This window comes from Mustela nigripes, chromosome 1 (assembly GCF_022355385.1).
Source record: "Mustela nigripes isolate SB6536 chromosome 1, MUSNIG.SB6536, whole genome shotgun sequence".
NCBI lineage: Eukaryota > Metazoa > Chordata > Mammalia > Carnivora > Mustelidae > Mustela > Mustela nigripes.
In genome coordinates this window covers 206,596,598-206,611,242 of record NC_081557.1, presented here as the reverse complement: position 1 = coordinate 206,611,242, position 14,645 = coordinate 206,596,598, and the positions used below count along the sequence as shown (strand labels likewise).

The 14,645-nt window shown below is 45.7% G+C and overlaps 1 protein-coding gene across 1 annotated transcript in view; it reads right to left on the bottom strand.

The window, feature by feature from the left end:
* The window catches only part of LOC131999451 (epididymis-specific alpha-mannosidase-like), a 45,354-nt gene that overhangs the window by 14,876 nt on the left and 15,833 nt on the right, over window positions 1-14,645 (bottom strand). Inside the window, exons 5-8 of the mRNA XM_059372173.1 lie at window positions 14,517-14,605; window positions 13,092-13,269; window positions 2,420-2,618; window positions 879-1,069 (exon numbers count right to left, since the gene is read on the bottom strand). Coding sequence (XP_059228156.1) covers window positions 879-1,069; window positions 2,420-2,618; window positions 13,092-13,269; window positions 14,517-14,605 — 657 coding nt within the window. The remainder of the gene's footprint in view (window positions 1-878; window positions 1,070-2,419; window positions 2,619-13,091; window positions 13,270-14,516; window positions 14,606-14,645) is intronic.

The window sequence follows — 14,645 nt, the reverse complement described above, 5'->3', positions numbered from 1 at the left end:
CCACTGGGACGCTCCAGGCACCCTCCATTCTCTGTACTGAAGTGGGTGTGGGATGAGCTTGTGTTCCTCAAAGGGAGACTGAGGCCCCACCAGCTAAAGCCACGGATCTCACCCACTCCGATGGACTCAAGTCTATCCACTCCACCCCCAACACAGTGTCATATTCTGTCAGTTTTCCCATCTGTACAGTGGGGACACATGGAGACAGAGAGTTGGGAACAACTTGCTATGGGGTAGCCACCGTGCCAAGCAGCTTATGTACATTCTCACATTCAGTTGCCCCACCATCCAGGGGTGGGCATGAGCTTCTCAGTGTACAGGGAGGGAATTAGGGCTCAGAGAGGAAAGTCCTGAGCCTGAGGACACACAGTGGAGTGGGACTGAATCCATGCAGGACTGTAGAACACTAATGCTGCTTCTCTTTGCCCTTTGCCCTCTGGGTAAATTTGGCTAAAGCTTACTGAAGCCATGAGCTGAAGGCTATCAGCGCCTGGTTCTTTTAGTTATTTTTTTTTTTTTAAAGATTTTATTTATTTATTTGACAGAGAGAGATCACAGGTAGGCAGAGAGACAGGCAGAGAGAGAGAGGAGGAGGAAGCGGGCTTCCTGCTGAGCAGAGAGCCAGATGCGGGACTCGATCCCAGGACCCTGAGATCATGACCTGAGCCGAAGGCAGCGGCTTAACCCACCGAGCCACCCAGGCGCCCCTCAGAGCCTGGTTCTAACCTTGGCCCAGGGTCCACCTGCACCTGTCATGAGACCACAGGCCACCTCAGTGTTCTCTTCTGAAACATGGACCTTTAGTGACCAGGGACTGGGAAAGTGCACTGACCAGAAGGTTTCCAACCTGATCGTGTTGCTGAGAGGGGTGCCGTTACCTCAGAGACAGCCCAGCGGAGCTGCTGAAGCTGCTTCAGGGCCCAGTCCAGGTCCAGGTGCTGGTGGGGGACTGGCCACACAGAGCGTGTGAACATGGACTCCCCAGCATACAACAGAGCACTGGCTCGCCTGGCCAGCCCCTTGAGCTGGTTGCAAGATGAATAGAAGCCGGTCCAGGCCTGATGTGGACCTGGAGAGAAGGGCTGGCAGTTGGCTTGAGTCTTCCTGGCCTGGGGGCTTCCTGAGATCTAGTCCCAGTAGAGCTAGGGAAGCTGGGGTCTGGGCTCTGGCTCTGCCTGGGTCACCTATGGGGGCTGCCATAGACTCCTTCTCCAGCCAGGCCAGGAATGGTCCAGGGATTCTAGAGAGGGGCTGGGGTAACTGTGAGGATCAGGTTGGGCTGGACCAGGCCTGGGATGGGGAACCAGAGAGCCCAGGGTGGACCTGGGAAACCTGGAACAGCCTGTGAGCCAAGGGCCTGGAACACCTCCCGGGAGCGGTGGGAGAGATGGGAGCCAAGTTGGCAGCACCCAGTTGACACAGGCCTTTGAGTGCTGGCATGTGACTCGGGGGCAATGGGGAGTCCGAGACAAGCCTGCTATCACTGGGGATCCACTGGCCACCCAGGGAGGTGGGATCGGGGAGAGCTGAGGGATCCCGTGTCTGCTGTGTGGACCTGCACATAGGGAATGACTCCTGACTAAGACTGGGTGGGAGGAGGGGGGCTGGGTGCCTCCTGGCAGCATGGCTGGATCCCACAGGTGGTTGACTGTCCCTCTTGTTCTTGCCTTCTGCCTTCTCCCAGGCTGGGGAGTGTCTCCATTCCCTGATCTTCTCCCACATGACCTGAATTCACCAGGAAGGGTAGCCAGCCCTGTGATCCGGGGAAAGGCTACAGGCTGTATGGTCAGGAGACCACACTGTCCACAGCTCCTCCAGCAGGCTGAGTGTCCTGGTCAGGCAGGGGCGCCCTGCAGCCTAAGCTCTAAATCCCCAGTGACTCAGAGCAGGGACCAGGGATCCCTGCACCTGTCCACTCTCCACATAAACATTATCTCTCCTGGAGGGTTGCACCAAATCAAGCCCCTTCAGAACACCTGCAGGACATTGTCTTATCTCCTCCCTCCTCAGTGTAGCCCCGCCCACTTCAGCATAGCCGCGCCCACACTCACGTAGCCTCCCCTACCTGGACTGTAACCACGCCCACAAGGAAGTAGTTACACTTGAACTGCAAGTGTAACCCCGCCCACATCAATTTGCCCCTCCCACCTCAACTGTAACCGTGCTCACAGCCTTGTAGCCCTCCTGGGTGAAGGCGGCCAAGGCCTTGTGGATGTGGAAATAGGAAGCTATGGAGCCCTTCTGTGAGTGTAGTGTCAATCCTAGGATAGCTAGGTGGGACAGGATATGGGGGCGGGTGTGGGGAACAGGGGCCATCTCGGCCCCAGTGACCCTCAAAAGCTCCATCAGCATGGCAGAGCAGACTCGGTGGGCACCCTCCCCAACACCAGATCTACAACCAACCTGCACGGGGTCATACCTGAGGAATAGGGTAGGAAGTCTTGGTGCTCACGGACGTGCCAGGTGACATTGGTAGCTTGCAGTGCACCAAAGTATTTGGCCAGCGTGGCATACTCCACAGAGATGCCGAGCCTGGATTTGTAAGAGTTGGTGTAGTCCAACAGAATGTCCATGTTGGCAAACTGCAGTGAAGCATTGAAGAATTGCTTGTCACACCCCTGCAGGCCAGGACACAGCACAAAACCTTGGAATTCCAGGGCAGAGCCCAGTTCAGGAAGAACCAAGTCCAGTCTTCATCACCCTCATCAGGAGCCCTCCCACTCTTCCTTGCAGAAGCTCCAACCAGCTCCCCAAGTACATTCTTGCATCTACCTACCTACCTTCCTCCTTTCCTTCCTTCCTAACCCTTTCCTCCCTCCCTTCCTTCTTTAATTCCTTTCTCCCTTCCTATATTCCTTTCTTTCTCTTCCCTACCTTCCTTCCTTCCTTTAATCATGTTTTATATCTCAGGTACTTATCTATCTTATACCTGGACATTTGTACCTTTTGAACACCGCCACCCAATTCCCCCACCTTCCCCCCACACACACCTCTGGCAACCACAAATCTAATCCCTATTTCCATCAGTTTGGTTTTTCTAGATCCTGCGTATAAGTGAAAATATATAGAATAGATATTTGTCTAACTTATTTCAGTCTCTGAGCTATTCTGAACATATATCTGTATTACTAATTATCAACATCACTAATTGTAATGATAAAAGTATGTATATCTGTGATAATAACTATGACTCACATTTGCTGACCTTGAGCTCACTTTCAAAATGTAAAGGCAAAGCATGAATAAATTCCTTCTATGTTAAAGATTGATTTAGTTATTTGACAGAGAATGACAGAAAGAGAGAGAGAACACAAGCAATGGGAGCAGGAGAGGGAGAAGCATGCTGCCCACCAAGTAAGGAGCCTGATGTTGGGCTCAATCCCAGGGCCCTGGGATCATAGGCAGATGCTTAATGACTGAGCCACCCAGGCTCCCCTAATTCCTAGTAGTACCTACCTATGAAGACTGAATCAAGAAGAAATAGGAAATCTCAACAGACCAATTACTACTAAGGAGAGTGAATCAGGAATCCAAAACCTCCACATACACACAAGTCCAAGACCAAACAGCATCACTGGTGAATTCTACCAAACATTTATAGGTAAATTATTACCTACCCCTCTCACACTCTTCCAAAGACACAGAAAAAGAAGGAACACTTCCAAACCCATAGGTTAGAAACAACATTACCGTGTTACCAAAACTACACAAGGACACCACATAAAGGAAAATTATAGGCCGATGTCCCTGATGGATACAGATGCAACAATCCTCAATAGTTATTAGCAGGCCAAGGTCAACAATCTATCAGAATGATTATACACCATGATAGACTGCAACTCACTTCAGGAATTCAAGGATGGTTCAACATCCACAAACCAATCAACAGGATGCACCAGATTAATAAAATAAAGGATAAAATATCTATGATCCTCTCCACAGATGCAGAAAAACCAACTGACAACATTCAAAATCCATGTAGGATAAAAATGCTCAAAAAGTGAGAATGGAGATAACATGCCTCAACACAATAAAGGCCATTATGGGGTCGCCTGGGTGGCTCAGTGGGTTAAAGCCTCTGCCTTCAGCTCAGGTCGTGATCCCAGGGTCCTGAGATGGAGTCCTGCATCAGACTCTTTGCTCAGAGGGAAGCCTGTTCTCCCCCATCCTGCTTCTCTGCCTACTTGTGATCTGTCAAATAAATAAATAAAATCTTTAAAAAAAATAATAAAGGCCATTATGACAAGTCCAAATCTAGCATCATACTCCATGGTGGAAATCTGGAAGGTTTTCCTGTGAGATGAGGAACTAGGCAAGGATACCCCTCTTGTCCACATTTAGTCAACATTGCATTGGAAGGCTTTGCCAGAGCAAGTAGGCAAGGAAAAGAAACAAAGGGCACCCATATGAGAAAGGAAGAAGTAAGTGTGTCACTATTTGAAGATGGCATGGTATTACATATAAAAAGCCTGAAACACTCCTCTAAAACATGGCTAGAACTAATGAACAAATTCAGTCAAGTGTCAGGGTACAGAATGAACATGCAAAGTCAGTTGCACTCCTGTACCCTAACAATCCACTATCAGAAAAAGAAATTAAGAAAGCAAGCTGATTTGTAACTGAATCACAAGAATAAAATACCTAGGAAGAAGCTGAACCAAGGAAGTGAAAGACCTGTACATCAAAAACCATAAGATACTAATGAAAGAACTTGAAGAAGACACAAATAATGGAAAGATATCTTGCGCTCCTGGATGCCAAGATTTAATATTGTTAAAATGTCCACGAAATTCACAAATCATCATTTTAGACAAGAGGTCCTGAGGGCAGCTGGGGGGAAGAGATTCCTTACATACAGAAGAAAGTCCATCAGAATAACATTATACCTGTCCACAGAAACCTGGGAAGCATGAGAGGGCTGGCAAGACATATTCAGGGCACTAACGGAGAAGAACATGCAGCCAAGAATACTTTATCCAGCAATGTTGGCATTCAGAATGGAAGGAGAGATGAAGAGTTTCTAAGACCAGCAAGGGTTAAAAGAGTATGTGACCATCAAGCCGGTACTACAAGAACTATTGGAGGGGGCGGATTCTATAAAAGATTAAAGAACCCAACAGTGACATAGAAGAACAGAAATTTATAGAGACAATCTATAGAAACAAAGACTTCACAGGCAACATGATGTCAATAAAAATGTATCTTTCAATAATCATTCTCAATGTGAATGGCCTAAATGTTCCCATAAAATGAAACAGGGTTGCAGATTGGATAAAATGACAGATCCCATCTATATGCTGTCTACAAGAGACACATTTGGAACCTAAAGATACATCCAGACTGAAAGTGAAGGGGTGGAGAAGCATCTTGCATGCCAATGGGCCTCAAAAGAAAGCTGGGTTAGAGATTCTCATATCAGATAAAATAGATTTTAAGCTAAAGACTGTAGTCAGAGATACAGAAGGACACTACATAATTCTTTTTTAAATTTAATATTTTTTTTTAGTATTCCAAGATTCACTCTTTATGCACCGCACCCAGTGCTCCATGCAATATGTGCCCTCCTTAGTACTCACCACCAGGCCCTCCCAACCCCCTACCCCTTCCCTCCAAAAGCTTCAGTTTGTTTCTCAGAGATCACAGTCTTAAAGGGTCTATCCACCAAGAAGATCTAACAATTGTAAATATTTATGTCCCAATATGGGAGCAGCCAACTACATAAGCCAACTGTTAATCAAAATAAAGAGTCATATTGATATGAATACATTAATTGTAAGGGATCTTAACATGCCACTTTCAGTAACAGACAGTCCATCCAAGCAGAAAATCAGTAAAGAAACAAGAGCTTTGAATGACACATTGGACCAGATGGACCTCATATATACTTACAGAACATTCCACCCTAAAAAAGCAGAATAATCATCCTTCTCAAGTGCACATGGAACTTTCTCCAGAATAGACAAATACTGGGTCACAAATCAGGGCTCAACCAAAAGATTCACATTATTCCCTGCATATTCTCAGACCACAATGATTCAAAACTAGAACTCAACCACAAGAAAACTTTTGGAAGGCATTCAAACACTTGGAAGCTAAAAGCCAGCATGCTCAAAAATGTTTGGATCAACCAGGTAATCAAAGAAGATCTTAAACAATTCATGGAAACCCATGAGAATAAAGTCACAGCTGTCCAAAACCTATGGGATATGGCAAAGATGGCCCTAAGGAGAAATATATAGCCATCCAAGCCTCCCTCAAAAAACTGAAAAATCCAGAATACACCAGTGCTTTTTACACCTCAAGGAACTGGTAAACCAAGAGCAAATTAAGCCAAATCCACACACCATAAGGGAAATAATCAAGATTAGAGCAGAGATCAATGAGATAGAAACTAGACATACAGTAGAACACATCAATAAAACTAGAAGGTGATTCTTGGAAAGAATCAATACGATCGATAAACCACTAGCCAAACTAATCCAAAAGAAAAGAGAGAGGATCCAAATTAATAAAATTATGAATGAAAGGGGACAGATCATGACTAAGACCAAGGAAATAGAAACAATAATCAGAAATTATTATCAATAGTTATATGCCAATACAATAAGCAACCTAGAAGAAATCAGTGGATTCCTGGAAACCTATAAACTTCCAAGAGTGAAAAAGGAAGATACCGACAACCTGAGTAGACCAATATCTAGTAACGAGACTGAAGCCATGATCAAAAACCTCCCCCCACAAAAAAGCACAGGACCTGATGTATTCCCTGGGGAATTGTAAGAAACTTTCAAAGAAGAAATAATACCTATTCTTTTAAAGCTGTTTCAAAAAACTGAAGCAGAAGAAAAATTCCAGACTCTTTTTATGAAGCCAGCATTACCCTGATTCCCAAATCCCCAGCATTACCCTGATTCCCAAAGATCCCATCAAAAAGGAGAATATCAGACCATTATCCCTGATTAAGATGGATGCTTAGATTCTCAACAGGATTCTAGCTAGTAGGATCCAACAGTACATTGAAAAGATTATCCACCATTAACAGGTGGGATTGATCCCTGGAATGCAAGCATGGTTCAACATTTGTAAATCAATTAATATAATAGAACAAATCAATAAGAGAAGAGAGAAGAACAACTTGGTCCTCTCAATTGATGCAGAAAAAGCATTTGACAAGATGCAGCATCTATTCCTGACTAAAACATTTCAGAGTATAGGGATAGAGAGAACATTCCTCAACTTCGTGAAAGCTATCTATGAAAATCCCACAGCAAATATCATCTTCAATGGGGAAACGCTGACAGCCTTCCCGTTGAGCTCAGGAACATGACAAGGATGTCCATTCTCGCCACTGTTGTTCAACATAGTATTAGAAGTCCTACCAACAGCAATCAGACAACAAAGAGAAATAAAAGGTATTCACATTGGCAATGAAGAAGTCAAACTCTCTCTTCACAGATGACATGATACTTTATATGGAAAACCCAAAAGACTCCACCCCTAAACCACTAGAACTCATACAGCAATTCAGTAATGGAGCAGGATACAAAATCAATGCACAGAAATCAGTTGCTTTCTTAAACACTAACAATGAAAATATAGAAAGGGAAATTAGAGAATCAATTTCCATTTACTGTAGCACCAAGATCCATAAGATACCTGGGAATAAACCTAACCAAAGAGGTAGAGAGGAACTACAGAACACTCATGAAAGAAATTGAAGAAGACACAAAAAGATGGAAGACCATTCCATGCTCATGGATCAGAAGAACAAACATTGTTAAAATGTCTATACTGCCTAGAACAATCTATACTTTCCATGCCGTTCCAATCAAAATTCCACCAGTATTTTTCAAAGTGCTGGAACAAACAATCCTGAAATTTGTATGGAACCAGAAGAGACCCCGAATTGCTAAGGAAATGTTGAAAAAGAAAAACAAAAGTGGGGGCATCACATTGCCTGATTTCAAGCTTTATTACAAAGCTGTGATCACCAAGACAGCATGGTACTGGCACAAAAACAGACACATAGACCAGTGGAACAGAGTAGAGAGCCCAGATATGGACCCACAACTCTAACATCAAATAATCTTCGATAAAGCAGGGGGGGAAAAGCCAGTGGAAAAAAGAGAGTCTCTTTAATGAAAAGTGTTGGGAAAATTGGACAGCTATGTGTAGAAGATTGAAACTCAACCATTCTCTTACACCATACACAAAGATAAACTTGTAATGGATAAAAGACCTCAATGTGAGGCAGGAATCTATCAAAATCCTAGAGGAGAAAATAGGCAATAACCTCTTTGACACTGGCCACAGCAACATCTTTCAAGACATGTCTCCAAAGGCAGAGGAAACAAAAGCGAAAATGAAAAGCTTCTGCACAGCAGAGGAAACAGTCAAAAAACAAAGAGGCAACCCCCAGAATGGGAGAAGATATTTGCAAATGACAGTACAGACAATGGGTGATATCCAAGATCTATAAGGAGCTAGTCAAATTTAACACACACAAAACAGATAATCATGTCAAAAAATGGGCAGAAGACATGAGCAGACACTTCTCCAAAGAAGACATTCAAATGGCTAAGAGACACATGAAAAAATGTTCATCATCACTAGCCATCAGGGAGATTCAAATTAAAACCACATTCAGATACCACCTTACACCAGTTAGAATGGCCAAAATTAACAAGACAGGAAACAACATGTGTTGGAGAGGATGTGGAGAAAGGGAAACCCTCTTACATTGTTGGTGGAAATGCAAGTTGGTGCAGCCACTTTGGAAAACTGTGTGGAGATTCCTTAAGAAATGAAAAATAGAGCTTCCCTATGACCCTGCAATTGCACTACTGGGTATTTACCCCAAAGATACAGATGTAGTGAAAAGAAGGGCCATCTGTACCCCAATGTTCATAGCAGCAATGCCCCCATTGCCAAACCGTGAAAAGAGCCAAGATGCCCTTCAACAGACAAATGGATAAAGAAGACATGGTCCATACATACAATGGAGTATTATGCCTCCATCAGAAAGGATGAATACCCAGCTTTTGTATCAACATGGACGAGACTGGAAGAGATTATGTGAGTGAAATAAGTCAAGCAGAGAGAGTCAATTATCATATGGTTTTGCTTACTTGTGGAGCATAAGGAATAACACAAAGGACAGTGGGTGAAGGAGAGGAGAAGTGAGTTGGGGGAAATTGGACGGGGACATGAAGCATGAGAGACTGTGGACTCTGAGAAACAAACTGAGTGTTTGGGAGGGGAAGGGGGTACGGGATTGGGTGAGCCTGGTGGTGGGTATGAAGGAGAGCACGTATTGCCTGGAGCACTGCATGTGGTGCATAAACAATGAATCTTGGAACACTGAAAAAACAAAATGAAAATTTCAAAGAAAGATAAAGATACAATTAAAAAAAAGTCCATACCAAAGCAATCTACAGATTCAATGCAATTCAAATGGCATATTTCACAGAAATAGAACAGTCCTCAAATTTGTATTGAACCACAAAAGATCCTGAAGAGCCAAAGCAATCCTGAGAATGAAGAACAAAGCCGGAGGCATCACATTCCCTGATTTTGTACCGCATTATAAAACTGTGGTACTAAGAAGAGTGTGGCATTGGCATAAAGCCAGACATACAGATCAACAAACAGATTAGAGAGCCCAGAAACAAAACCATATATATCTGATCAGTTAATTTGTGATAAAGGAGCAAAGAATATATACTAAGGAAATCACAGTCCCTTCAGTAAATGGTGTTGGGAAAACTGGACAGCTTCATGCAAAATTATGAAATGGGACTACCATCTTACACCACACATACAAACTACCTCAAAATAGATTAAAGATTTGAATACAAACCTAAAACCATAAAACTCCTAGAAGACAGCAGAGGGGGTATAGTCCTTGATATCTATCTTGGTGATGTTTTTTTTTTTGGATTTTACACCAAAAGTAAAAGCAACAAAAGCAAAACTAAACAAGTGGGACTACATTTTTTTAAAAACCTTCTGTATAACAAAGGATACCATTGATAAAATGAAATGTCAACCTACTGGATAGGAGAAAATATTTGAAGATCAAATATCTGATAAGGAATTAGTATCCATAATATATAAGAACTTCTAGAACTCAATACTCAAGACCAAGAAGATATGTAAGAGTAGAACAGAACACCTGACTCGACATTGTTCCAGAGGAGACCAGCAGATGGACAACAGATGCATGAAAACAAGGTCCACATCATTCATCATCAGGGAAACACAAAGGAAACCCACAGTGAGATATACCTGACAGCTGTCAGAATGCCTACTGTCAGAACAACTGGAAAGAACAAGTAATGGCAAGAGTGTGAAGAGAAGACAACTCGTTTGCACGGTGGGTGAGAGTGCACACTGGTATAACCACTATGGAAAACAGTGCAGAGTTTCCTCAAAAACTGAAAAATGGAACTACCCCATAATCCAGCAATCTATTTACCCAAGGAAAGTGACAATACTAATTTGAAAAGATGTATGCGCCCCTGGGTTCATTTCCATGCTCCTCTATGTCCTTTTATCCTGATTATTCACAATTATCAATACATGGACACAACTTGAGTGTCCACCCATGGATGAGTGGATAAGATGTGGTACGGACATGCAAGGCAATCATGCCCACTAAAGAAAGAAGGAAATCTCAATGCGGGGACAACATGGATGGGACAACTTGACAGCAGAATGCTCAGTGATGTAAGTCAGACAGGGAAAGACAAAAGCCTTGGGATCTCACTTATAGAATTATGGAATTAGGGGTGAGGAGCGGGTAAAATGGGTGAAGGAGTCGAAAGGTACAACCTTCCAGTTTGAGGATAAGTAAGTCCTGGGGATGTAAGGGACAGCATGGTGACTATAGGTAATAATATTGTATTGTATATTTAAAGTTGCAAAAGAATGGATCTTAAAGGTAAGCATTCTAGGAAGAAATACTTTGTAACTGTATATGACTGTGGATGTTAAGTAGACTCACTGTGGGGATCGTTTTTCAACCTAGACAAATATGGAATTGTTATGTTGCACACAAAATGAACATATGATATGTGAATTTTATCTCCATATTAAAGATAGAGGGGCACCTGGGTGGCTCAGTCAATTAAGCGTCTGTCTTCAGCTCAGGTCATAATCCTAGGGTCCTGGGATCTAGAACTGCAACAGGTTCCTGGCTCAGGGGGGAGCTGGCATCTCCCTCAGCCTGCCACTCCCACTGCTTGTGCTCACTCTCTCTCTCATTCTCTCTTGAATATAAATAAATAAATAATCTTTTAAAATAAAAAAAATGGAAGAAATAAAAAAGAGAGAGCGAGCTGTAGCATTAACTCAAGTTACCCCCAGACAGTCACGGTAATTCCCAGTCGTCCTTGTCGAAAGTTTGCAGAATTCACAGTGTGAGTCTGGGTGAAGCAGTTCCCAAGTGTCACATGGGTGTCTTATCTCATGGCCCACACCCTAGCCACACCCCATCAGCTCCCATCGCTTCCCTGAAATATCTGCAATTCCTGGCTTTTGGAACTTTCCTAGGGGAGGTCACTCCCAGCCTCTCATGAACAAAACAGGAGGGGAACATGAGTTCTCATGGGATCTGCAGGTGAGCCCCAGCCAGATCCATCCTACAAGCAGCCAGTGAGTGTGATGGACCTGCAGGAGCATCAGCTCTCACACTGCCTGAGGACGTGGATTCAAAGAGTCTATCCCCATCATCTCGCCTAGGAATTTGGCGTGAACTCACAACAAAGAGTGATGGGGAGAGAGAGGCTGCTCTGCAATATTCCTTCCCTGTCAGCTGTTCACAGACACCTGGTGTGGGGCTGCAGTGGCCCCAGATACACCTGCTGCAGTCAAGGGTCCTTCGTCAAACTGAGGCCAAGTCATGACTGGCTCCCACCAGGGGCTCCCTGTTTCCTGACAGCTGTCTCCACAAAGGGCACACTGGCATGCCATGTGCATGGGCCCAGACTCCACATGTACAGGTGCGGGACAGCACTGTGAAAGACCTCCTTGCATCCACTGATGGAGGGTCCAGAGCAGGACTGGCATGGTTTTGTGATCTGGACACAAATCATTGCAGCCAGGATTTCTGTTTTCCTTTACAAATAACAATCAGCTTTTGAACTCCTGAGAAAGTATACACATTATTATTTTGTTTCTTTGTGTTTCTATGTGTTAAGACTCATATAAAGTCACATATAGTTGCATTTTGACTTAATGTGTTACAAAATGGGATGTTACCTTCAAACACTCATTTATTAATATATTCACACATATAAAGAGTAATGACAAATAAAAATGGCTAAAATACATGAAAACAAGAAAGGCAGCCAAGATGTAAGAAGACAGGCTAGGAAGTTCCCTGCTAGGGTATGAGCACGAATCTCCATCCTAGCTGCCCTACAATGTGGCTGTGCAGCCTCAAGACTATGCCTTGACCTCTCTGGTTCTCAGGTCCCTCATTTCCAAAATGGTATACCAGCCATGCCCGCATCCTAGGCCCATGGGGCACACTGAGTGTATGAGACAAATATATCACATGGAAGATGCCTGTGCGCTGGGGGTGCTCAGTGAAGGAGAACTCGGCGTGTGATGGTGAGGAAGAGGAGCAAGAGGAGGAAGAGGACGTCCGTGTCTGACACTGTCATGGAGCATGTCCCTGTCGGCCCCAGATCAAGCCTGTGAGGCAGGACCTGTCATGCTCTCCACTTCAGAAATGAGGAAACTGAGACCCGGGGGTTAAGGCACACAGCGACAGAGCAGGGGCCAGGATTCCCGCCCAGGCCTCACATCCCAACACTTAAATGGAAAGAGGAGGAGGAAGGAGCTGAAGGGAACTGGGGACTGGCAAGGGCCGGGGACTGTATTTCAGGAGGGAGAGGCTAGGAGAGTCCCAGGTGGTAGGAGGAGCTGGTGGAAGAGATGGATGCTGTGTGGTGGGCAGGGAAGAGGCATTGGCCAGGGGCTGACGCTGGCAGCCTGGCCCGAACCCTGAAAGAGCTTAGTTGGGTGAGAGCGGACAGGAGTCCAGGACTACGTTGGGAACACTGGGGTGTGGGACCCTGCCTTACCCAAGGCCAGAGGAGATGTGATGTCCGGAACCAGGCGGCCCGCTCCTTTACAAGGTCCACAAGGAGATTGACATAGTATCTAATGTTGTTCTCATCGACAGGCTCAATCATATCCGGGAATTTCCTATTTGGGGGAGGCTCTGGGGAGAGAGTCGAGCCATCCCAATGAAAGCCTTCCCTGCAGGAGAGTGAAGGGTTAGTGGAGCCCATCCATGAGAAGGGAGGCAGCTTGGGGTCCCGAAAGACAGGCAGGGTGCAGCCGGACCCAGGCAGCTCAGGGAGTGCAGACCACTTCTCGGGCCTCCTTCTCCCACCTGTGTGATGGGCAGCTCAGTGGTGGCCCACAAGAGCTCTGCAAGCAGATGGGGCATTATTCCATGTGTCATGATTCACCAGCCATGGGACATTGAACACAGCCCCTTCCCCGGGCACACATTGCCTCATCCACCACATGGAGCCCACAGTCTGTGTGTCCCCCCTTCCACCCCTGGAGATCTCCTGGGATTCCTTTCATCGCAGTATCCTTGGGGACACTATGGTGCCTATCAGACATGGATCCAAAGCCCTGAGCAGGGCTGGGGCAGGATGAGGTGAGAGAGGCACTGTGTCCCGGGGTGAACAGTGTCAAGTCTCCGTATGGGACATAGAGATAAGTTAGTGTCCTATTTCAAAACTCAGACTTAATGCAAAGCAAATTGTCATGAACAGAAGCCCAACATTTCTCTAAGGACAAGGGCAGGATTCTGGATTTTCCCTCTTGCCTCAGGCTCCAGTTTGGTCCACATGGCAGAGAACCCAAGATCGACCCTGTGAGTCGACGCCCCCATTAGGGTCCTCCCTGCCTTACTCTGGGCTGCACAAGGTAACATAGGGTGGACCCTGGACCAGCCGCCAGGAGCCGCCACTTGGATCCTCTCAGCCTGTCTCCTCATCCATAAAATGTCCTGATGGTTGTCATGAAGGATAAAGGAAAGACATCAGTAGACAACACTGGGCTCAGGCCTGGCACAGAGCGGAGCCTGACAAACAGGAATGATCGGTCCTGAAGTCCGTGTCTGGCATCCTTCTCGCCATCTGCCCTTCACCTTCCCCGCTAATCTCTCCTGTTCCAGGACCGGCAAGGCTGTTGCCCACAGCTTCCCAGGTACAAAGGGCCAGAGCGGGTTGAACCCAGGGCCTCCCACCCGAAGAGCCCTCAGGCTGGCTGCTCCAACGATGTGGAGACCTTGGAGCTGGCCACCCGAACCACCCAGACCCCGACACAGCTGACCATGGGGCCAGGGCTAAGTGGCCCTGTCCCGGTTTCTCCTTCTGTTAGCTGGAGCACTCAGAGCATCTGCCAAAGGGGTGGATGGGAGGGTGGGCTGTGTCTCTGGTAATAGAGGGAGAGTGCCTAGAACACAGGCCGCCCCGGGAGGTGCTCACGAGCAGTAGCTGTACTGGTCCAAGACGTGCGTGAAGATCTCCTGCTTAGCCGCCAGGGATGGGGACCCTCGCCACACAAACTGTAGGCCCTGCAAATTCCAAGGGAACAGAGTAAAGGCCCAGGGGCAA